Source organism: Exophiala mesophila (genome assembly GCF_000836275.1).
Source record: "Exophiala mesophila strain CBS 40295 unplaced genomic scaffold supercont1.5, whole genome shotgun sequence".
Lineage (NCBI taxonomy): Eukaryota > Fungi > Ascomycota > Eurotiomycetes > Chaetothyriales > Herpotrichiellaceae > Exophiala > Exophiala mesophila.
Genome location: NW_015622508.1, coordinates 1,865,605 through 1,887,879, shown reverse-complemented (window position 1 = coordinate 1,887,879; position 22,275 = coordinate 1,865,605). Strand labels below are relative to the sequence as shown.

General features: G+C 49.9%; 6 protein-coding genes across 9 annotated transcripts; 2 read left to right on the top strand and 4 right to left on the bottom strand.

Moving 5' to 3' along the window:
• The first annotated feature begins 4,408 nt into the window (after nucleotides 1-4,408).
• Nucleotides 4,409-6,012, top strand: PV10_07413 (uncharacterized protein). Its single transcript, XM_016372313.1, has 3 exons — nucleotides 4,409-4,651; nucleotides 4,742-4,833; nucleotides 4,947-6,012. Exons 1-3 carry the CDS (start codon nucleotides 4,548-4,550, stop codon nucleotides 5,075-5,077), a joined length of 327 nt encoding a protein of 108 aa, XP_016221645.1. The 5' UTR covers nucleotides 4,409-4,547; the 3' UTR covers nucleotides 5,078-6,012.
• Nucleotides 5,147-7,687, bottom strand: PV10_07412. 2 transcript variants are annotated; one of them, XM_016372311.1, is made up of 4 exons: nucleotides 6,610-7,687; nucleotides 6,475-6,552; nucleotides 6,247-6,417; nucleotides 5,147-6,189 (listed from the first exon to the last, which is right to left on the bottom strand). In XM_016372311.1, the coding sequence occupies exons 1-4, from the start codon at nucleotides 6,815-6,817 to the stop codon at nucleotides 5,561-5,563; spliced, it is 1,086 nt and encodes a 361-aa protein (XP_016221643.1). In that variant the 5' UTR covers nucleotides 6,818-7,687; the 3' UTR covers nucleotides 5,147-5,560. The 2 variants fall into 2 exon arrangements, with proteins under 2 accessions (XP_016221643.1, XP_016221644.1); XM_016372312.1 differs by having other exon boundaries at nucleotides 6,475-7,687.
• A 3,878-nt stretch (nucleotides 7,688-11,565) lies between these two features.
• Nucleotides 11,566-14,232, bottom strand: PV10_07411 (glucose-6-phosphate 1-dehydrogenase). Its single transcript, XM_016372310.1, has 5 exons — nucleotides 13,820-14,232; nucleotides 13,635-13,728; nucleotides 13,173-13,570; nucleotides 12,235-13,121; nucleotides 11,566-12,176 (listed from the first exon to the last, which is right to left on the bottom strand). Exons 1-5 carry the CDS (start codon nucleotides 13,861-13,863, stop codon nucleotides 12,067-12,069), a joined length of 1,533 nt encoding a protein of 510 aa, XP_016221642.1. The 5' UTR covers nucleotides 13,864-14,232; the 3' UTR covers nucleotides 11,566-12,066.
• Nucleotides 14,233-15,777: 1,545 nt separating this feature from the next.
• Nucleotides 15,778-17,054, top strand: PV10_07410 (60S ribosomal protein L33-A). The gene is made up of 2 exons (XM_016372309.1): nucleotides 15,778-16,006; nucleotides 16,203-17,054. Exons 1-2 carry the CDS (start codon nucleotides 15,876-15,878, stop codon nucleotides 16,399-16,401), a joined length of 330 nt encoding a protein of 109 aa, XP_016221641.1. The 5' UTR covers nucleotides 15,778-15,875; the 3' UTR covers nucleotides 16,402-17,054.
• Nucleotides 16,948-19,597, bottom strand: PV10_07409. 2 transcript variants are annotated; one of them, XM_016372307.1, is made up of 4 exons: nucleotides 19,148-19,597; nucleotides 19,070-19,095; nucleotides 18,299-18,989; nucleotides 16,948-18,227 (listed from the first exon to the last, which is right to left on the bottom strand). In XM_016372307.1, exons 1-4 carry the CDS (start codon nucleotides 19,243-19,245, stop codon nucleotides 17,246-17,248), a joined length of 1,797 nt encoding a protein of 598 aa, XP_016221639.1. In that variant the 5' UTR covers nucleotides 19,246-19,597; the 3' UTR covers nucleotides 16,948-17,245. The 2 variants fall into 2 exon arrangements, with proteins under 2 accessions (XP_016221639.1, XP_016221640.1); XM_016372308.1 differs by lacking the exons at nucleotides 19,070-19,095; nucleotides 19,148-19,597 and having other exon boundaries at nucleotides 18,299-19,058.
• A 406-nt stretch (nucleotides 19,598-20,003) lies between these two features.
• PV10_07408 lies at nucleotides 20,004-22,172 on the bottom strand. 2 transcript variants are annotated; one of them, XM_016372305.1, is made up of 6 exons: nucleotides 21,357-22,172; nucleotides 21,277-21,296; nucleotides 21,115-21,214; nucleotides 20,880-21,062; nucleotides 20,452-20,824; nucleotides 20,004-20,395 (listed from the first exon to the last, which is right to left on the bottom strand). In XM_016372305.1, the coding sequence occupies exons 1-6, from the start codon at nucleotides 21,921-21,923 to the stop codon at nucleotides 20,358-20,360; spliced, it is 1,281 nt and encodes a 426-aa protein (XP_016221637.1). In that variant the 5' UTR covers nucleotides 21,924-22,172; the 3' UTR covers nucleotides 20,004-20,357. The 2 variants fall into 2 exon arrangements, with proteins under 2 accessions (XP_016221637.1, XP_016221638.1); XM_016372306.1 differs by having other exon boundaries at nucleotides 20,004-20,824.
• Between the last annotated feature and the right edge of the window lie 103 nt (nucleotides 22,173-22,275).

The following is a 22,275-nucleotide window of genomic DNA, read 5'->3' as shown; positions in this document are numbered from 1 at the left end:
CTCGGAGGACCTCATTGAGTGTCATGCACGGCGGCTGTGATGACAGTATATCTATTAAACCACTCAAGTCTACTCGTGAATAGTCACGAGATTCTAGTCTTTTTATGGCGATCCCATAGGGATTAGAGTGGTTTCCTGACATTGAGGACTGTATCCAACAACAGCCAACTATTTTCAACAAGATTTATCCCTGGCGCGACGCCTTTCATTACGAATTGGGCGCTGTGTCTGAAAACAAGAGAACATGATCAACCAAAATCATCTCTGGTGCGACGCCTTTCATTACGACTGGGGCGTTGTGTTGAACCACAAGCAACTTTTTCCACCAAATTATCTCTGGCGCGACGCCTTTCATTACGAACTTGGCGTTGTGTCGAGAAACAGGAGATCATCATCAGCCATTATCATTTCTGGTGCGACGCCTTTCATTACGAGAAAGGACTCGCGCCGCCTTGCACGCCCGTGCCCATGGCCTTTGGCAGAGAGTAGCAAGTACGTTTCGTCTATATATCTGGGCGGGTTTCCTGTGTCCTCCCTCGGCCATCTCACCAAAACACGCCCTGGTCGGCTTGAACAAGAACCACTGGTGTTCTGGGACATCATGAGTCGGTCTATCCCAAATTTGCGTAATTGCGACGCTCAATGGTTCGGTAACCATTTCGCACCGAACGATGAGGCACCATACCTCCATTTGTGGCTGCATCTACAAAGAAGCCTGCTCTAGTGGTAGCGCCCACGGATGAAAGCGGCGAAGGAAGCGTGCCGGAGATGCGATTCCTCAAAGCTCAAGTAATCTTCGCAAAGTACAACCTTGAGCTGAATGAAGCCGACTGGGATCACAGACTGAAAGTGCCGTATGAAAGAGTGGAAAAGACCATCCGCATGCGAGTCAGATATACTTGCCATAATTGTTCTACTTCGTTTGGTCGCGACAAGGTCTGTCCTTCCTGCAAAGACACATACGACGACTGAACACGAAGCTCTGGCATTGCTGAATGCAAGGTTTGCAGGATTACCGATGACTGGAGGCGGATTCGCAATTTTCTGTTAACGCCGATTCTCATCATTCGGCCCTGGTCGAATCCTGAAGAATGACGACACTCGTTGCCGTCTGGGAAGATAGGAAGTCCGATGAAGAGATTTCTGGTCGAATCTTCACCAATTCAAAATGGATATTCCGAGGCAATCATCATGCAACAAGTCTTGGCTGGAGGAACAGCTCACAAGGAGAACAACCCTGATTCTGAAAGCGAATACCGGACCCCACTACAAAGGGACGAGCATGTTCATGCCTTTCCCAATCCACTGTCTGAAGACTGGAAGATGTTGAGAACTGTGGCTGAGACTTTCATTTATATCCATCATCGATGGACGGCCCGGCAAAAAGCTCAGTGAGACGAATTTCTCAAAACCGTGCCACGTCGCAACACATACACCAATCCCTATATATATGCTGTATATGCCCATGCATATTGCGGACCAACACTTTCTACGGATATCTCGATCTACCAGATAACCACGCCATAGTTGCGACTTGCCAGACTGCTCACGAAATCTTTGATGAGGGTTCAATTAAGCAAAAAGCCACTAAGGGATACCTCGAGAGATTCCAACACCACATCGAACTCTACGAATCCTTCCTAGAGAAAGGGAAATTGGAAAGTTATATATCCAACAGCCTTACTACCGGCGCCGAGTTGTGTGAAGAATCGGTGATAGCAAGCTTCCTTAAATTCGTTGAGGAGAAATGGAGATGAGTCATTCACTTCAAGAGTTATTCGAAAGGACGAAACGGATTTCGAGTACCCTTGTACAGCATGCTACGAACCCACGTCAATCTACGAGATCGTGCTTCTGATACGCGGCACAAACTGTGGTGTGTCCGGCATGCTCGAATAAGCCACTCCAACTGGCATCCTGCTGTGGTGCAGCACAACGACAGGGAGGACTTTTCCCCCAACCTTACTAGCCATGCCTACGTAAAATGGACATTGCTAATACCAACGACCGTTCGCGGGGCCTTAAGCGTCTGGACATCTCTTCGGCTATGACCCATTACGTCTCTTTGCGAGCCATTCTGGGCCCCATCCGTCAAGGAGAAGCTCATCGCTGGGTGTTGGGCCGTTCCTGCGACAAGGCACATCGACATTGACAAATAGGCAGGAGCCAGGTGGAATGCCTCATAGGCAGAGATTGATTCTCTCTCATAGTTTTAGCTTAGACAACAAGACAAACTTCTCAACACTAAGTTTCTGGGTCGCCACGGGCCGCAAACAGGATTTGACAGTCGCATTAGCTATTCGGAGGTGGTAGTTATACACCAACTAGGTGCCGACACTTCTCCTTGTACGTTTGGTTTGGTTTTGATTGGGAGCGCTCGCATTGACTCGTAACAGCCTGCCAACAGTGCGGGCGGTCCGAGGGCCCTCGGGCCGGGTCGCGGCGTGTCGTTCGTTCGCTGGGGAACTGAACGGCGGTATGCGTCTACCTCCGATAGCAACGGGTCGTACTGACTCGTAAAACCCAAGATCTATACAATGATTGAAGCCCGTACCCAAAAGTCAAATCTCATGACGATCCAAACACCTTGACTCTATCTTGTACAGGCAGATACTGACGTGGTTTCGACCTCTTCAAACCATCGACTGGAGAACCAAAGACAAGTTGAGCCTGTAAAGACCATGAGTTGGGTAAATTCCATTCGCGAGCCACTTGAGCGGAGAAGTTGGGCATAAAGTTGTAGTGTTGAAGATTGCAGCCCAAGCCTTGAGTCTGAAATGCGGTCCAGACGATGAATTGATGGATGCCGGAAGAATGGAGGGACCCTAGATGGGGGATGAGATGAGTGGCATTAGAACAGAGAAGAGAACGAGAATGATGGTGGAAAGGAGACAGGCATGGAGCATGACCACGGCATAACATGGAAGATTCATAACTCACAATCATTCATACAATGCTGAATACTCTGACTCTTTCCCTTCAGAGTATCGAGAGCATCCTGATCTTCAAACCACAAGACTGTACCATACGCAGCTCGAAATCCTTGCACTTTAGGTTTCATATAGTTGTAGGAAGATTGAGGAAGAGTCTTTTGGAGTTCTTCGTCGCCAATGTCCCATAATTTCTCATGGTCTGCTCGTAAGAGGATGACGGCGCGGGCTGATTGCACATTAAAGGTCGACGGGGCATGTTTTATGGCGGATTCTACTATCGATTGGATCGTGGAGTCTGGAATTGGTGATGTGTTGGTGAGAGTATAGTTGGAAAGGCGCTGCTCGATGGGAGTGAGGAATTGGTCGAGGGCGAGAGGATCAGAGGTGGACATGATGTTGTAGTTCCGGGTGTAGTTTTAGGTTCGATCTGGGTCGGTGATCTTAGGTTGATAGGTACCGAGCCTGGCAGGATGAATCGTTCGATGGTCAGACGTCTCAATAATTGTGGTTGTATCACTGTCACTTTTATAGTATGAATGGTAGCTACCTACACAAGCCTCGAAGAAATTGATCAAGTTCAACTAGTTGCTGCTTGAGGCTTCCCCATGCTTGATAGGTTGATTTGGATAATGTATACTTTTAGCTCGGATGGCGCAATAGCGATATACTCTATACTCGTACTATCAAGAGAGATTGTATCGACATGAGGAATGGGATGTGATTTGATTGTTCTTGATAGGCAATCGTGCATGTGAATCTCGATGTTATAGATCTAGACTGATGTATCGAGGAATCCAATAATGGCTGCACTCTGTGTGTGTGATACCCTCTTTGTAAATAGCGAGAGTTTAAGTTTAAGCACTTGCGAAGATGAACAATGAACAACAACTCGAAATTCTACATATCATATAGGTACCTTACCAACCTAAGGAGTGTATTCCCTACTCATGAACCTCTCATTCCCAGCAATATGACACTGAAGGCAACCAACACCTTAACCCATCACCACAGTACCTTCTACCCAAAAGCCAACACCAAAAAGGAAAGACAAATTCCCTTTTCGGCCCGGCCACCAATCAAGCATAAAATTTACCACTCAAGCACTCTAATACTGAGGTGGACGAATGGCACACTTGGCATCTGTTGTTCGCCCGCTGCGGCTGAGTAAGCCTATAAAAGCATGCATCATTACCAAAATAGGAAATATTCTATAAACTTCATGAGACAGAGTGAGGCATGCGATGCCTCATCCCCTCCAAAATACACTTGTTCTGCAACCTGTCGCCGCACTTTGACTTTCTGACTTCCAGCCACTTCCTTCATCAAGGTGTGACAGGTTGCCTCGTCCGTCGTATGTGTCTGTCTGCACTCGACATCTCGGAACAATATACTCCGTAGTAGATATTTCCAACCTCGTTGATCAGGAGAGAGTGATTCTGGCCAACAAAAGCAACAGCACGAAATGGTAGATAGATCCAAAAACTAAAGGACAGCACTCATTAAACTACGCCCTTTGCGTTCTTCAGAGTTTTTTGGACTTTATATCTTCATTCAGATCCATCGACCCTTTTTCCGCTAACAAAGCCTCCTAACTGTTTGATATCATCGACAACCATGTCCAATCGCCGCACCACGCCCGGCGAAAAGGTAGTTTCTGAGCTTCAAGGAGGTCCATCGACAGCAGATCAGGTCTCGGATACCAGTCCTGCTGTACCGGCGTAAGTACAATCGAAGTTTCCCTTTCATTGGGATCGAAGCACGGTCACTAGCAAATATCTTCAACATACTGACTGGGAACCTTTATGCAGCTATGTCATTTACAAGCTACTGTTCTTCACGGCCGCTATGGTCTGTGTGCCAATCGGGTCTTATTTTCTGACTCTGAATGTCATCTTTCGAGGTTAGTTTGGTTTTCTTTCCTGAGTCGGGCAAGGCAATAGGGGTTTCATGTTTTGGTTCCCTGTTGCACCTTTTCGACTTCTTCTACCGATGAATACTCATTCTATTCTTTAGGTAATGCCTCGTATGCAGGAGCGTTTGCTGCCATTATGGCCAATGTCGTCTTAGTCGGTTACATCATTGCCGCTGTCAGAGAAGACCAGTCTGAAAAAATCGAGCAAGAAAAGCTCAAGAAAGCACAGTAGCCGCCTGTCAGGACCTGTCATTCTTTGTGAGGCACCGATCAAATTACTAGTGATTCAACGAACATCAAATGTGTGGGGTCACTGGGTTATATTCATGACACTGAGTCCATCTCGCGTGTGCGCCTATGGATATCTCCTAACCTGTGCATATTACCATCATGGCACCTCCTGAGTCCTCACCCACCCAGCTCAACAACCGACACCAGGTCAGCCCGCGTCACTAGAACGCGTCGTCGGAATATTTCAACTCGTCATCCACATTCTCACCATCTTACAGCTGTCGATCATGCCAACATCTGCAATATTACATCAAGCATTAATCGTCAACCAGAGGCTCCAATGATGAGCTGTATAACTGATGCAAATCACCCCGTCTTGTTACCAACAAGACAGACAAAAACTCCCAATCGTGTATTTCGTGTACGCCGGACAAAGAATGACCCTTCCCACTCGGTCTTCGACTTTTTCTGCCAACCTATGAGATCAGGTGTCACGCTTACTGAACCTGCGCTTGATCCAACTCTGTCGCTTAGCTGGTGGAGGAGGTGGAGCATCGCTCTGGACGGTGCCGGGGCTGTTCAGGGGGATCGGGGTCCGAGTGCTGGGTGATCCATACTGGTCGCCATACATGGAGGGACTCTGCACCGCATCTGGTCCATATGGATTGCCAGACGAGTAAGGGACATGCTGAGATTGACCAAAAGAAGGCTGATTGAATCGTGTGTCGTTGTTGAAACAGTTGTACTCGTCAGGCTTGCGGAGATGGTGTAGTTGATCATTGGAACTGTTTTGTGAACTGGGGTTGGTGGATTTGCTGTTGTCATCCGATCCTGAAGTAGCGGTTTCGTACGAATGCTGGTATGAGTGGGCCGACGTCGGGCTGTCATGGTTTGCAAACTGCGCTGGCGTTCCATAACCGTTCTGATAGCCTTGAGGCACATGTTGTCCAGCAAAATATGGATTTGACGGTTGACGCATGTTCCGACCGTAGATGTTGGCTGATCCAGGTTCTTCTTCAACCGAGCTTTGAGGGCCAAATCCGTAGGAGCTATTGCGGTAGTATCCACCCCCAACAGCAGGGCGCTGTGGGCGCGGAGGCGAGTACCCATTCTCTGGCGTCCTGTTAGCGACTTGCACCGCAATTTGTATCATGGCTGGAAGTGACTTACGTGAGTAGTAACTCGCTCGGCGACTGTCATTGTTGTAGCTCATCTGCGATGGAGCTCTGCCATAGGAGGAACGACGGGAGCTGGTGCCCTCGGCAGCGGCGTTGAATGATCGGATCGTGTCGAGGGGTCGTTCCAAGCGATGTCGGGTAGGATTTGAACGGTCAGGGTCAGCTGCAGGGGTTGTCAGTGCACGGTGTCGACGATGAGGGTCAGGAGGTCATGGCTCACTGATGACATTTCCGTCCAAGTCTTTGTGCATGATGGTTCGCAAGTCATCTACAGTAGCATGCTCTTGCGCTTCTTCGGCTATTTTGAACGCGTCATGTCAGTGATGGTATAGAGAGCGAGAGCACGCAGACATACCTGGAGTGGCTTCGTTCAACGCTCTTGAAGGGTCTGCCTTTGTGTGTAATCTCTTCTTGTCTTTATGACTCTCGGTCAACTCGAGCTTGTGGCCAGAAGCGCTACTACGGCGAGAACGGTTCGAGGTATAACTCATCGAGGTTTGGGCCCCAGGACGAGGCTCCAAGCCGTGAGGCTGGGGAGAGATTGGAGGGGATGTAGTTGTCATGGCGGCGGGTCGAGTCGACCTGGGCCGTAGTTGTGGAGATTGAGATAACGGATATCCGGATGAGATCAGAGGCTGGCGTGGAACCGCTGGCAATCTCCTGTAGGGATCAGGCGGCGTCTGGGTGGTGTTGGGAGCTGATGCTGGTGAATATTGGAAAGAACGATGGGATAAACACTCTCAGAGCCAAAGGGAGTGGATGTAAGATGCAGAAACGAGTGATGGTGCTCGGTGTGGCAGTTGTTGGCAAGTCTGATTATGAGCGAAGATTACTCGAAGACGAGATGAGACAGACGGTGGACAGTGGACGTGGAGGAAGTCAGTGAATGTTGAATGGTCGACCGGGTGGCGGGGATTGGACAGGGATGTAGCAAGTAGTGAGGATCTGTTTCAGGGCCAGCAGAGCAGGGGTGTCTGAGGCGCAGTGGAGTCTCCGGGAGTTGATAAACGCAGAGGCCGGAATGGTGATGCGATGTGTTTGCAGATGATGAGTTGAATTGGAGTAGATGTCGCCACGGAGGTGTGCAGAATAATGAGATGGAAAGAATATTATCTTGCTTGGTGTGTTTGATCGACTGTCTGAAATAGAGGTTGCAGGCAGCCAAAGGAACAGGCGAAAAGTGAAAGAACTACCACTGTGCCGCTGCTGATGGTTCGGGGGCACAAATGATGACGATGAGACCGAATAGCGCCAGATTTTGATCGGAAAAAAGGCAGTCGCCAATCAGTGTGACAGGCAGATACGCGTAGGCACTTCAGGGCAGTTTGTACATGTACACGTCCTGCGCAATCAATGATGGATGTACTGTACAAACAAGAGGGAGGAATTAAAGGTCGAAAGGGCTGATACAATTCAAAGACCTAGAGGATGCGACTATTAAGGTCTACGGACGGCATACTGCTACTGTTGCATCCCAGCATGATAACAAGTGTTCTCCAGATGGGCTGGTGGGCTTCTCTGTGGAAATGTGGGCAGCCACGGGTGGTGAGATCCTTTCGTGTCTCTGACTCTCGCCCATCTGACCGTATGCCATGGCATTTCCCATGGCGTGCCCTCGCAAGCATGGGAACCTGCGGACCATGATTCAAACCCAAAACCAGGTCTCAACCGACCCATGCCATGTCCACGGCCTCAACGTCGAGAATATCCCGATCGCCTAGGCCGAGGTGGGAATGGAGGACAAAGATGGCTCCACCACCAACCGCCCTCTCCGTCCATGATGCATGGTAAAGTGGCGGTGGGTGGCGCTGAGTGGTTAGGTGCCTGTCCGTCATTGCTGCAGTCCCCCCATGCGGCCGCCTAAGGCTTTTTTGGGAGCGTCAATATCGCCTCGTCGTCCACTAGCACCCAGACTGCTCGGCCCAGCACCAAACACTGGATGAAAAATTCCAGGTTTTTCAAACTTTGTGAGACGCACGTTCCTCTGGCGATGGGTCTAGCGTTCTGGATAACGGGACCCTGGTCCCTGGATGGACGAGCCATGCAAGGTCATGCTCCATGCTATGCTCCACTGGTGCAGAGTTGCAGCTGTAAAGTACGGCATACGGAGTATGTATCGATTGAATAAATGAACAGTGTTTCTGGTTATCCACATATTATCCACAGGATACGTATAGCGTGCGTGTTGGCTGCTGTGAGCTGCGCCAAGTTGCAAGACTGGTTGTTAAGAGAGAGTGCATGTAAAGTAGTACCTTGTCTGCCAGGCGTACCAGCGTGCTTGGGAGTGTTAGTTAAAGACAGGACTTTCTTATAGGGGCCGGGGGCGTCGGGATTTCCGCCCTCAGGGTCTCCGACCAGCCCAATCAATGCTGATCGGCCCTTTTTGTGTTGCTCAATGGTACTCTTAGCCTGGAGCTTTGCGCCTTGATTGAGCTGTTTCGAACGCCCAAGCCAGATTTAGCCAGATCTTCAATGCTTTCTTTTGGTGACCAGGAACTTGTGGTATTTGATTCATATCTATTTTGGATCCCACCGAATACGGTAGATCACGACACTCGTCTTCAGCACGTACTCATTATCCTCGCCTATTTCGCGTTTATGACTTTACGGTCTGCGAGCACCTAGATTTCGAGACGCGTGGCCGACGTCACCATGGAGGAATGGACTTTGCGCTGGACGAGTACCTACGGAGTATATCGTAGTCGAGTCCACGAATCCACGAACCCCACACTGGTCGATTTTCAATAGCCAGCTCTACCACAAGTAGCCTACCGTGACTGTAACAGTCCAACACCATGCTCCAACAAGCTCTTGGATTGACCCCACCAGCTCATGACAGAACCAGGACCCAGGCCACACACCAGGTGTGTTCCCGGGACTGAGTGCCAGTCGCTTTCTGATTGATCCTGGAACTATGTCCGGAAACTCACTGGGCCCGCCAGTACTGATTAAGTAGGTAGATATACTTCGTAGACATGATAATGGCAGTTGTAGGTGGGACCTTGTCTGCCCCCTCCCAAGCCCGTAGGCATATTCGTAACACAGTTCTACGAGTACCCTACCATGCCTATTCGTACACACTCCGCTGCTATCTATCGCTCACTCAAGCGCCTGTGCATGCGGATTTCATCATCGACATCTGAGACATGCTGCAGCTCCGTGGTTGATCCGTTCAACCTTAACCTTGTACGTCCTTAACCCACGCACCTACCCACGCATCTAACTTATCACAGGCTGCACCTACGCAAGCACTTCCGGGCTCAACAGGTGGCCGAGGGGGTATCCATGTCTGCACATCTGCACATCTTTCTCTTCTATTGCTCTGAAACGCCGGCATTCCGTCAATGGTCGATCCCCTAGCTTTGAATTTACTTGCGCCAATATCCAGGTTTCCAAAAGGATCCATCCTGATTGTATGCCTTCACAATAATAACCGAGCAAATCCTCATCAACGACGATACTCTGTTCTGCAGGTATTGTATGTAGTACGTCCTGGTGATAACAGTGCCACATTGCGCACAGGACAGGACCCTTTAATTAAGGAAGCTTTGAAGATCATCACTGAAATTGTCTGTGCCATCCATTCTCAACAATCTTCCGTATCTATATTTAAGCCACCAGTGCTCATCCTGGACTTATTCATCACCATCGTCCGCAGCTCATTACCTTTTGACCACATTGCCACCTCCATCACGTACAGTCGCAACAGTGTGTCTACGAATACGTACTCACTCGTGTCACTCAACCTATTATTATTCCCAACGGGCAACCTCTCCGCATTCGGTGGGTGGGCTTAAGCGAAAGAATCCGCACGCTATAGATTTCTGTTGAAACTCAAAAAAATTTTAGGCGTGCCGACTAGCTTGACTTCCAAAGCGGTTCAGCTTCTCGAGCGAGAGCGACGGCCAAAGTTGGCTAGGAATACTCGCAGCTACACACTGTACAGCTGCTAATAAATCCACTAACGGCTTCAGATGTCCCTACACTACTTAAAGAAGTAGCTTGCATTATGTGTACAACAACGTACTCGTACATAATACGCACAGCCAACCCCGGACAATCAGGAAAGAAGCAGTAGCAGTCCCAAACAAAACAAATTTCTCACAAGAATACAACCTTCAGAGCAGCACGGACACCCGTTCTTCAAATTGTGCACGGTTCGAGAATAAGAACGTTTCCGAGCAATCCGGTGCGGCCTGGCCCAAACTCGGTAGCTGCCCTGCCCCGGCCTGGCGAGTTGTCCTTGTAGCCAACCAGCAACAAGCGAAGATTCAAAAGCGAGACATCCATTATTATTATTCCATCCATAGTGATCCGTACTCCGTAGTCCATACCAGGAGACCATGGTGGCTTCCTACGAGGATGTACAGGCGTAGAGGCAATCTGTGTACCTGGCTTTTTAGCTAATTGCTACTGCGCTACGTGCCTACCTAGGTACCTACTGTACTTGTTCAATGCAATCAATTTATTTACATTCATATTAATATTCCAGACATGGAAAACCTGCACCTGTCGCAGATGGGACTCTCATCGTAATCAACAGGTCTTTCTAAGTGGATATCAGCCTATACCAAGAACATTTGAACCCTCGTTCCAGCGTCATGCATGGCAAATAAACCCCGGTCTAGGCTGCAATACTCTACTGACCTTTTGATCGATCCATATTCTCCTCCCTATACCTCATCAACGTCACACGTAAATCACCCCAGTCTCCCAAATCCCATTCCCCGCTTAAGATCCAAAGCCCAGTCAGTCCCATCCTTCACAATCCACCTAATCAACCAACTTCAACAAATAGAACCCAGTAAAAACCAAGTATGAGACAAGAACAAGAAAATGTCACGCCACCAACGTGGTTGTCAGCTGGCAGCTAGCTGGCAAACTGTCTCGAGAGTTTCGAGACCAAATCAACCCGTTACTTATAGTGGGTCATCTCTGCAAAAGGCCGTGTTCCGTGTCTCCGACGTCCTCCTACGAATGATTTACTACTGTAGTACTACTGCTACTGTTTCTTTAGAATTTCTTCTGCGGATGAAGAATTAAACTTACCACGTATGTGTTGTTGTGTTGTCTGGCCTCCGCTCGGCCATTTTGCGCCAGAGGAGTGCTTTTGCTGATGGAGAAAGTGATTAATATGGTTGGATGATCTCTCTTTCTCCCTGCTTCACTCTTGTCCTCCTCAGGTCAGACCTGTGCTGTGCCTGGACACAGAGAGGTTATGGCAGCTATTTTCTCGTTAGGAACATGGCATATGAGTCTATGGCTTGGAAAACACGCTGAAGAGCGTATTTCACCCCAGAGGCTACGATGCAATCGGATATCTGAATCATTATGTGTGGCGTAACTGATCGCCCATCTACCACCCGGACTGAATTGGTTGAGGAGAGCTCCGAGACGACAAACGACCGGTTAAACGACTCGATGACAGCTGAAATGCTGTCGCAACTGGGCACAAGGCTGTTAAGACTTTCAGCCTTATGAGATACATGGTACAACTATACTGTCACTAAACCTCCAGCCACGTCAGCTTAACCACCAGCATCTGCTTGGATACTGGCCTCCGCCGGTTCATTTCAAGGTCAGTTCAAATCGCGCGCTGTCAAACTTTTCGTTCGTACGATTCATTGGTATCCGGTGCAGCTATACGACAGGACATCCCAGCTACTAGCCACGGATATGGAATCTATCTTCGTGCCCTTTCCAAAGCCCCCAGCTCACTTTCTAGAGCTTCCAGCACGGGCCGAAGTCCCATCACGGTGTTGAAAAGAGTCTTTGCTTTTCTATGTGGATCTTCCCACCGGTGCAAATCGGTCTACAATTTGTTGGGGGTTGATGCTGTGTTCCACTGGTATCCAGCAGCATCAGAGAACTTGTACCCATATGATGCGGTGAAGTCGTCCAGAACGGCCGGTCCTCGGGAGCCTGCAAGATTTGGGTCAGCGTCTCAGTCAGGGTTGCCGGAAACAAAGTCACTACTTACCATAAGGATATTCCATGGGTACAATATCTGTCTTCTCATCCAGATAATGGAGGAGAGGGCTAAATATTCTCCACGAAGCGTCCAATTCATCGTCACGCACAAAGTTGGAATGGTCTCCTTTCAGAGCATCCAGGATCAAGCTTTCATACGCCTCCGGGATCTTGAGATCCGAGAAGCGTCGCCGGTAAGTCAGATCAAGCTCTGTGACCACTGTCTGCATAGACAGGCCAGGCAATTTTGAGTTCATTTTGAGATAAACCGACTCGTTGGGTTGAATGCGAATCACGAGTTCATTTCGGGGAATATCCTTGAAGATACCCGAGGTCACATCCTTGAACTGAACTCGGATCTCAGTCTTTTGCTCGTTGAGTGCCTTGCCGGCCTTCAGGATGAACGGAACTCCATCCCATCGCTCGTTCTTGATGAACGCCACCATGGCACAGAATGTGGGGCATCTCGACTCTTTTGGAACTGTGTCGTCTTCTTTGTACGCAGGCTTGGTGCCGTCAAGCGACCTTCCGTACTGCCCGATGATGACGTTCTTAGGCTCAATCTTGGGGATTCCTCGAAGAACTCGCACTTTCTCGTCACGGATGTCTTCGCTCGAAAAGGAAATTGGTCGTTCCATCGCCAACAGGGTCAGGACTTGGAGAAGATGATTTTGCATAACGTCACGGATGATGCCGAACTCGTCAAAGTACCCGCCTCGGCCTTCGGTACCGAACGGCTCTTTGAATGTAATCTGGACATTGTCGATGTGATTGCGGTTCCAGGTTGCTCCCAGGAACTCATTACCGAATCGCAGGATCAACAGGTTCTTGACCATCTCCTTTCCGAGATAATGGTCAATACGGAAGATCTCCTCTTCTTTCCAGTCGGGTTCGAGGCTATCGAGTATGTTAGCGTTGTGATATGGCACGCGACAGGCAGATTCTTACGCTCTTTGAAGTTGTCTTGAACTGTCAAGATCCTTGCCAAAAGGCTTCTCAATGATGATTCTGGCAATTCCCTTGTTGGGATAGCAGTTTCGCTTGAGATGCTGAGAAACGGGAATAAAGACACTGGGTGGGAGAGCCATGTAGAAGACTCTGTTTCCCTCCTTGCGGTTCTTCTCAATCTCTCCGATAGCATCGTTGAGCTTCTGGAATGGCTCATCTTGATCGTATTGGCCCGAGATGTATGAGCAGATCGCAGTGAATTGTTCTAGTTGCTCTTCCACCTCTTTCGTCGGGGTCTTGATGTATGACTTGACTCTTTTGATGTATTCGGCGTGATCCATCTTCGTTCGTGCATATCCGATAATCTTGATGTCATCGGGGAGGAATTTGTTACGGAACTAGATAGAGATGTATTTAGCACCGAACTCCGGAATGTCTGGGGAGCAATCTGGCAATGCTTACGAGGCCAAAAAGTGCAGGGAAAGTCTTCTTCTTTGCAAGATCACCGGATGCACCGAGTACAACAATCACGGTGTTTTCCTTGAGCTCGATGGTGCTGCCGGAAAAGATTGGTCAGCGGATCAATGTGAATAACAATGGTGGGAACCCGCGGTGAAAGTGGCACGCGGAGTTAGGAAGATGCTCACCCAGCATTTTCAGGCTCTGCAGGTCGGACAACGGTGTCGGCCATGATTGAGGTTGTGATGAGGGCGCCGGAAGATTAGAGATAGAATGAACCAGGGAATTAAGAGAGAACCGACGGTATGTAAGTCGGCGGTAAGCTGGAGGGATGACGGCGTTGATAATATTGTTGATTAATCGGCGAGCGACTCACCAAGATCCCCTTCAAGCCAAATTGTGACTTGGTGGGGCAGGAGAGTGGGTAGCAGTGAAGGGGGGGAGTGGGAAGCAGCGACACTGCAGTAGTAGCAAGGAGGAACAGGGAGCGAGAAGAGGGGATTAGGCAATCGGCCCTGACAACAAGAAGTTGGCTTTGCGGTTTATGCGTTCTCGCCTGGCCGGACTCCTGTCATTCGGCGGTCAGAACCTGTGGAGGGGGGGGGGGGGAAATTATGCGTATTGAGATGTTGGGGGCTTTTGCGGAATTCAACTTGGGGGGGCGACGTAAGGATCAACTCGAGGTGGTAGGGTGGGCAACAAGAGTCGATTCTCCGCAAAGAGGTGGCTTCTAGATCTTAAGTAGGCGAAGATGCTTTCGAGTGTTACAGAAGCCTTCGTTTGGGCAGGAGACTTCACAGGCTGGAAACGAGAAGAGCGTGTCGTGTCAATTATGAAACAAAAGAGACTGAGAGAGGTCACCTCCGGGCCTCGGGGCGAGCGTAAAATATTATTTTGTTGTCAAGAGAGAAAGTCATTACTGGAACCTGCAATGTGCATCCGGTCAACAGCGAGCGAGCTTTTGTCGTCACTAATCTGTCAGCAAGGAGCACCACCTGGCGGAATGAGAACAACCATGCTCTAATCCGTGCCCCTCATTCAACCTGGCCTCCCAGATCTCAACTTGCATCATTCGGAACGCCAGGCGGACCCGTCGGCTTACCGAGTCCAGCTCTAGGAAGTCAAAGAAACTGCGAACTGCTGTTATTATTGTCCGCCAAAGCCGCCTAAACCGCCCTGACGTGGGCCGGGGTCAAGATGTGCTTGGTCATTCGTGCAGTCTTAGGTAATCGTACGATTTCCGCAAACCTCTGCTCGGATCTCCTTGGTTTACTTATCTCCATCCTCAGTATTACCTTGCCGAGTTTTGGAAACATTGACATTGAGTTTTTACGATTTCGATTTACTGCAAACGTCTGCTGCGTGGTCATTTGGTTCCAAGGAGGATTACTCGTAGAAATAATGTAGGAGTCACTGCGCTGCTGTTCCTATACTCGGAGTTAAGATTTCTAATTCTGGTAAATGCGGCATCGAGGAATGAAAGAACATAATGTGGACTAACGTAGGACATCTGGATCCTCTAGGCGGGCTTGTGATCCCCCGGGCGCCCCATTACGTCCACTCTCAGTCTGTTCTTAGGTAGTATACTGGTGTCTCCACGCTAAGTAGAAGTGCCCTTAACAAGAAGAAAGCCAGTCCTACACGTGGGCACCTCACCACCATAATCCTTACAATTGTCATACCTTATTAACCACATCTTCTCAAGTAGCTCTGCCCAGTAGTGGCCCAGGATCAGCGATGATTACACTACTCCGTATGCTTCTCTCAAACAGCAGCGCAGATAAGCTTTGATCAGGCAACTATTTCCCAAACGAGGTATTTCCGGTACGAAGGAGTAGTGCTGGGGATCGCCTGAATGTATTACGCAGACAGGTAGGCTCAACATCATGGGCGGTCTTCCGGAGAGGTTCCGAGGAGACACAATTGGAAATATTGATAGTGGATAGGTACCTCTTATTAAGGTAGTCATTACAATTGCAGAAGAATCGTGCCCAAGACGTTGGCAACAACGGAACCCGGGAAAATAGAAAATCCGTGATGAAATTATGCCAAGCCCACTTACCCGAAGTGAACTAGTGCACAAACGGGCGCACCTCGAAATTTCGTGCCCAGCGAAAGGCTTTGGACCACACAAGAGTTTCTGAGAGAAAGACAACCGCATCTGCACCACGACTTCCTTCCCTCGCTGTCGCCCAACTCTTCATCCACCCTTTACGACAAATTCACCTCATAGAATCGGTCAAGATGGTTTCCGGCGCCGGTCACAGACTATATGTCAAGGGCAAGCACTTGTCATACCAACGTGGAAAGCGGAACACCAACCCCAACACATCGCTGCTCAAGATCGAGGGTGTTGACGACACCAATGCCAGCAAGTAGGTCTACACTTTCCCCTCTACCCTCGGTTATCAATGTTCTGGACTATAAGGAGTATAATCAAGAGGGGGAACACATCTTCAAGCCGGCGAAGGATCAAGTGGAGGGGATTGAGGACTGAAACCTCCCTTCACCTCGACCACCAACCCACCATTGAAAAAAAAATGCAATACTAACCACCATACTCTCTCACAGATTCTACCTTGGAAAGCGCGTCGCATACGTGTACCGAGCATCGAAAGAACGCCAGGGCAGCAAGATCCGAGTGATCTGGGGCAAAGTCACACGGCCACACGGCAACTCTGGCATCGTCCGAGCCAAATTCGCACACAACCTCCCTCCCAAGAGCTTCGGTGCCAGCGTCCGAATCTTCTTGTACCCCAGCTCAATATGATTTCGATCCACTACTAGCACGTGCGATTTGTGTGTTTTTTATGGCGGGAAGTCGAATGGAGTGGTAGAAGGAGAGGAGATGTAGAGGCGAAAAACAAACGAAGACAGAAAAGAGGTTTCGTGTGCGATGTGACGGCGCTGAACGAAAACGCCCATCACCGCGGAATCTGGAGGGAATGATTGTAACTCACCAAATCAAATCAAATCGATGGGTGGGTTGAGTGGTTTGTGTGGGATCCTGACAATCACAACTCATTCATGAAATGGGGAGCCAAGGGGGAGAATTTAAGACGACGACAGTTGACCGGTGGGTTGAAATGGGTTACAATGGACAGAGGTTACAATGGACAGATTCGTGACGATGACACTGGACGACTTTGCATGAACCTCGATTTTAGGGTGATGCTACTGCGTTGGTGGTCATTGGACAGGCTGTACCATTGTACCTGTTGATCACCAGGCACGCTGGGGTTTGCACTTGCATGGCATGGACCAAAGACAAATGTTTTCAGAAAAGCACATTGTGTAATCCCATCTGCATGATGTGCCTGACTTGAATCGAAAAGAAATTTCAAACTAAAAAAACACCATGTGTCTTGCTGTTGTACTACCCCGACTCAGTGTCTAGGTCACAGTGACTCGTGCTAATTAGGCTTCTCATCTCTTCTCAGGGTATCTTTTCTCGCAGCGTGCTCTATCTTACAATAGTCCGACATACGGCCCTGACATAATCATACAAATCGTCTCAACAACCTGGCAGCGGTCACCGCCACCGCCGCATAGGCAGACTCACCAGAAATTAGGGAGTCGGCAATAATCCAACTGGTATGGACTGACCTGACCGCTCATGATGACTCCATCTTTCTCAGCCTCCTCGCGGCCTCTGCCCCCACTATACTGCAGAGCGCGCCAACAAACATACACACAGCGATTGCGTTTGGCGCGTCTTTGGTTAGGTTCAGCCATCTGTGGTGATCTGGATCGTCTATGTCAGCCCCATCGCCCCCGGGAGCTTGGTCGGCTTTGCTGGGTTCGAGGATAGAGAAGACCACCCAGCTGATAAAGGTACCAACAAACTGTGGTAAGGTTGTGTACACGTTCAAAACCCCAAGATAGATTCCCGCCAGTTCACCAGTAGACGAGTGGGCGTCCGAGTCGTCGTCTGGATGATGGATCCGAAGTACCCCGTCCGACACGATACGACGATGCTGCTGGTAGTGTGGCAGCGAGTTCCCACCGACTCCGCTCTCTTCCATCTCGAGTTCTGTTCGATGCTCATAGTCATCCTCGATACTCCCCCGGACGGCAGTGTATCCTGGAGCCACGGAGCCATTGATCGAAGAATGGGCCCCGGCAGAAGACATCTTGTTGATTTCTACACCTAGTAGACCAAATGGTGCCCAGCAAGAGATCGCCCATGGAATACCGCACAAGGCTACGAGAGCCGTGGCAGCGTGCAAACTTCGAAGCCAAGGCGCGAAGATGGTGATGAAGGCGAAGAACAGGTTACTCAACATCCACGCAGTCGTCAAGTCTGGTTGGAGGGAGGAGAGCTTGACCACGAGTGTTTGAATCGACTGAGTGAATGCAGGCGGTGGCCGGGGGGTGAACTTTTCACTGGACGATACGGGTGACTGGATGAGGTAGGGTAATAGGACAGAGGAGCAGAAAGTGATGAGGGAAAAGATTACAAGGGCCATGCTGCCTAAACGGCCAATGTTGCCCAAGGCATCGTGGTCGTCCTTCGATCCTGGTTCAGGAGGTGGGTGTTCATAGCGGTAATAAATTTCGCCGACAAATGTGGACGAGTAAAACAGAAAAGGAAACCTGTGATTTTGCGGTTAGTTAGCTCGTGATCATGTGGCGGTGTTGCTTTGGCGTTCCTAAGGGGCCCTTACCATCCTACCCAGTTCCAGAATTGAACCCAACAGATAGCCTGGATCCGTGGTGGGAGGTTTAAGGTGCGACGCAATAGGCTCTTCAACACGTCAGTGACACTCATTTCGTCCTCATCACCAGAAAGGCGAATCCTCTCAGTCACAGCCCAGCTTGTCAGTCCAACCGTAATCCACAAGGCCGAGGCTGATATGACAGTCATCTTTTTGAACTGGGTGTCGCCGCCCAACCAATTCGGGAAAATGGCAGCAAGATCGAAACTCCCGATAAAGTAGCCCAGTAAATGGCCCGCGGCCGTCAACCTGGAGGCCCAGGCGGAGCCGGTTTGCTGTTGCGAGATGGGCAAAGTATCCACTATCAGACTGCGAGCGCAAGCTTGAACAGCATTGACGGAGAAATCGAGAGCATAGATGCACAGAACAGCCAACATCAGTGTGACGTCTTTCTTGGTCTGTCCTTCAGATAGAAAAATCCCAACGATCTCGGTGGTCCAACCCAAAAAAAGCAATCCAGCACCAGTGATGGCTGCTCCGACAATCATGTAGGGTCTTCGCCGGCCGTATTTAGAGGTTGATCTGTCTGCGTATGCGCCAACCACGGGCTGCATGATAAGGCCTGAGAGCGGGCCCGCGATCCAGACCAGCGAGGTCTTGGACTTGGTCAATCCAAGTTGGAGGAGGTAGGGTGTGCCATCTGGAGGGGAAACAAAGCGCAGTTAGTCTCCTGCGAGAGTAGGGGAGGTCATTCGAGAGGGTGGTTTTCCATTAACATACAAGTCATCTCAATGCCCCACGTGAATCTGGAACCGATTAGCGAGGTATCCACCCATCTGGAAGGCACAGAATACTCACTGTATACCGATCAAAGAGAACGTGAGCAGGCACATCCGTATGGCCTCGGTGGAACCCTTAATGGAGGGTGTACCGCTCCATGAAGTGCTCTTGGACATGGTGACGTCCACAGTCTGGTTTACAGGGATGGGTAAACAAGAGACTGTCAGGCGAAATCAATCAAAATCCTAGGATTTTTGCTGTCGAGTCAGGGTCAACGGCGACCTTGGCGACAGGAAACTGAATAAGTCGGCGCAAACAAGCAAAATCATGGCATGACTCCTGATTAGCAGAGAACATCTGGCGTGTCCGAGTTGGGCGCGAGTTACGCGGTCCGAGGGATAGGAGCACGACACGTAGGAGAGGCGAAGGTGAAATGGCAGAGAGTACCACTTGACCTCTCCTATCTGTTGCTGCTCGAAGGAGGTGACTGACGTGCGCACGTTATGTGAGATGAGCTGACAGTCTCAGGGTCTGAAGGGATAGAATATGACGGAGGGAGTCGCAAGTCTGATAGACACAGCGTCATCTCGGGGGCAGTTTGGGGGCTTGACAGGGACAAGAGTTGGGGCGAGGGGGGATCAACAGGTTACGATTGGCCCAAGACTCGGGTTTCCGGGCGGGAAGCACGAGCCGCATCCCCCTTGGCTTTTAAAGGCTGGAGCAGCATTGGCAGGCATTCGTGGTCAGTGCTTGTGCTCCGTGGCCGGTCAGATTTCAACAGTCTTTCACCAGACAAATATGGCGAGTTACAGCTCTGTACATGTGAAAGGCCAACAACTAGTGATTTGAAGATTGCCGCACAGACAGTTGGGCGTGTAGCTTCATTCTCAACAAGAACGGGTGGATTGGACTGTTGGCTGCTGGTACTAGAGGAAGGTAGAGGGAGGGTGGGGGAAGGGGGAATACAGATTCAGGCTTCTAGGCAATCAAGAATCTCAACTGGGCATAACGCGTCATCAATCCCATCTCGCGCATTTCCTAGTCCTGATCTGCATATCACTTAGAAAACGTCTCATAGAGGCAGCCTGTTGAGATCACGATAGAATAAAGAGATGGTCTTGTCGGATACGTTGATTGGGCTGCTTTTTTTTCTAGCTTGTCCTCAATTGGAAGAGACAGTTCATGGGATTGTCCGGTGCTGCCACGCGCAATCCTTGATCCGCGCTCCTCGCCATTGTACCCTGATGGTGCTGTTGCGCATGCAAGCCTATTCTCTACAATTTGCACTCTATTTGTTGATGTAATCGGTAGAGGTTGCTCCAGCTCCTGGATGGTATCAGCGAAAAGGGTTCTGGGGGTTGAAATCGACTAGACGGCCGCACCAGAGATGAAGAACCACTTGTCCACGGTGCCGTCGATGGGAGCAGGGGCAAGGTTTTGGCCGGCAGGGACCTTGGACAAAGCACTCTGGTCGACACGGTCCGGGGATGCACTGTTGGTCACATTGGCCAAGCTGATGTCACCTCGGGACTGCTTGCCAGTGATCAAGCGTTCCCAGGCATCACTGCACTCGCGGATGATTTCCTCGGCATACTTCTTGTTCTTGCATTCTCCGCTGAAGGCAAATTGGTTCTCGGGCTTTCCATCTGGGATCTTGTAGATGCGGAACCATTCGTTGGTGGCTCGGAGAAGGCCGGGGAGATGGCGCTCAACATCTTCAATGTCGTTCAATTTGGGAGCCAGTGGGTCGTTGACCTAGGGCCTTGTGTTAGGGTCGAGCAGTTCAAAAAAATTCGAACTTTGGTCTTACATCAATGACAATGATCTTCCAATCGGTTTCCTCCTCGTCCAACAGGGCCATGACACCGAGGACTTTGACCTGCTTGACCTGGCCGGTATATCCAACCAGCTCACCGATTTCACAAACGTCCAATGGATCATTGTCACCCTTGGCCTTGGTCTCGGGGTGGACAACGTTGGGGTCTTCCCATGTCTAATTTTTTTCAGTTTTCGACTCGATATGATGTGATTGGAGGCCCACTCACTCTTGGGAAAGCACCGTAGTTCCAGAGGTAGCCTTTGTGGGGGAAACAGTTGCGGACGAAGCGGAGCTTTCCTTTCTTAACATCTTGCTTGATAGGATTTCTGTTACAGCATTGTCAGGAGAGGGTTCGGGTCAGATAAAGGAAGAAGTCGGAGAGGTATACAAAAATTCTTCTTTGGAAATCTAGATGTCAGACGAATTAGCGGTCTATGATAGTGTACACAATTGACCAAATTGGCTCACCTCAAGTTTGGCATTTGTCCAACGAGGAATCTCGACAATCATGTTGAGGACGGTCTGTTGCTCATTGGCGTACAGAGGAATGTCGTGGAAGGGAGAGACAGGGACGCCATTCTGCTCAATGTAGGTTCTGAACTCGCCAGTGTGGAGAGCTCCAACCTTGCGCGGCTGAAACTCCGAAGGTTGCTTGCTGTACGACATTGTGGAAGCTTGTGATGAGGAAGATGAAAAGTGTCTGGCAAGTTGAGAGGCTCTGGTGGCAGTGGTGGATTGAGAACGGAGAGAAGGTGAGGTAAGGAGGGGCGGAGTGGAAGTGGGAGTGGGAGAGGGAGAAATTTTGGAAGGAGCCAGTTTGTTTGCGCGGGGTGGAAATGCTGCAGAAGTTGCCAATGATTGGTGGTGAAATGACGGCGCAGGCGAAGACGCAATGCTGAAGCTTGCAGTCGTATGACGATTGGAAAATCGACTCCAGCCCTTGGATCTCGTGCGGAGGTAGCTGCAGGGACGCCGGCAGAGGTCTCGCTTCAATGGAAGAAGGGTTTCTTGGGAGAGCGGGATGAGTATTGACATATGGAAAACACAACAAGATCGACTCTGCGGCTATGGCGATTAATAGATGGAGAAAAAGGTCGTTGTATCTACACGGTAATGGCTTGGGGTTTTCGGACGACTTAGGACTTGCTTGGGTATGATTGGGGGGGACCGAGGGCCCAACTGACTTAATCCAGACTCGGTCTTCCACACCTCGGCCTGGGGATAGGGATCGAAGGATCCACGGAGCTTGGATTCCTTTTGTACGCACGACTGCGATAAAACTCCAGGTCCCAGCCGAGTTTCGCACGGTTACGGAGGCGGGAGCCGGTTCATAACCGTCTTTCTGACGGGAGTAATTGGGGTAGCAGCAGCCACAGTTGTCAGACAA

Coding starts and splice junctions, on each gene's coding strand:
- PV10_07413 (XM_016372313.1), top strand. CDS start 4,548: ATGTCCAATCGCCGCACCACGCCCGGCGAAAAGGTAGTTTCTGAGCTT. Junction 4,652..4,741: donor ACCAGTCCTGCTGTACCGGC/GTAAGTACAATC, acceptor ACCTTTATGCAG/CTATGTCATTTACAAGCTAC. Junction 4,834..4,946: donor TCTGAATGTCATCTTTCGAG/GTTAGTTTGGTT, acceptor TCTATTCTTTAG/GTAATGCCTCGTATGCAGGA.
- PV10_07412 (XM_016372311.1), bottom strand. CDS start 6,817: ATGACAACTACATCCCCTCCAATCTCTCCCCAGCCTCACGGCTTGGAG. Junction 6,418..6,474: donor CTTGGACGGAAATGTCATCA/GTGAGCCATGAC, acceptor CAACCCCTGCAG/CTGACCCTGACCGTTCAAAT. Junction 6,190..6,246: donor CCGAGCGAGTTACTACTCAC/GTAAGTCACTTC, acceptor ACAGGACGCCAG/AGAATGGGTACTCGCCTCCG.
- PV10_07411 (XM_016372310.1), bottom strand. CDS start 13,863: ATGGCCGACACCGTTGTCCGACCTGCAGAGCCTGAAAATGCTGG. Junction 13,729..13,819: donor GCAGAGCCTGAAAATGCTGG/GTGAGCATCTTC, acceptor CTTTTCCGGCAG/CACCATCGAGCTCAAGGAAA. Junction 12,177..12,234: donor ACCCATGGAATATCCTTATG/GTAAGTAGTGAC, acceptor CAAATCTTGCAG/GCTCCCGAGGACCGGCCGTT.
- PV10_07410 (XM_016372309.1), top strand. CDS start 15,876: ATGGTTTCCGGCGCCGGTCACAGACTATATGTCAAGGGCAAGCACTTG. Junction 16,007..16,202: donor GACGACACCAATGCCAGCAA/GTAGGTCTACAC, acceptor ACTCTCTCACAG/ATTCTACCTTGGAAAGCGCG.
- PV10_07409 (XM_016372307.1), bottom strand. CDS start 19,245: ATGTCCAAGAGCACTTCATGGAGCGGTACACCCTCCATTAAGGGTTCC. Junction 18,990..19,069: donor GTGGGGCATTGAGATGACTT/GTATGTTAATGG, acceptor TTTCCCCTCCAG/ATGGCACACCCTACCTCCTC. Junction 18,228..18,298: donor TTCTGGAACTGGGTAGGATG/GTAAGGGCCCCT, acceptor GCAAAATCACAG/GTTTCCTTTTCTGTTTTACT.
- PV10_07408 (XM_016372305.1), bottom strand. CDS start 21,923: ATGTCAATACTCATCCCGCTCTCCCAAGAAACCCTTCTTCCATTGAAG. Junction 21,297..21,356: donor GGACAAATGCCAAACTTGAG/GTGAGCCAATTT, acceptor TCTGACATCTAG/ATTTCCAAAGAAGAATTTTT. Junction 20,825..20,879: donor GGAAGATCATTGTCATTGAT/GTAAGACCAAAG, acceptor ACAAGGCCCTAG/GTCAACGACCCACTGGCTCC.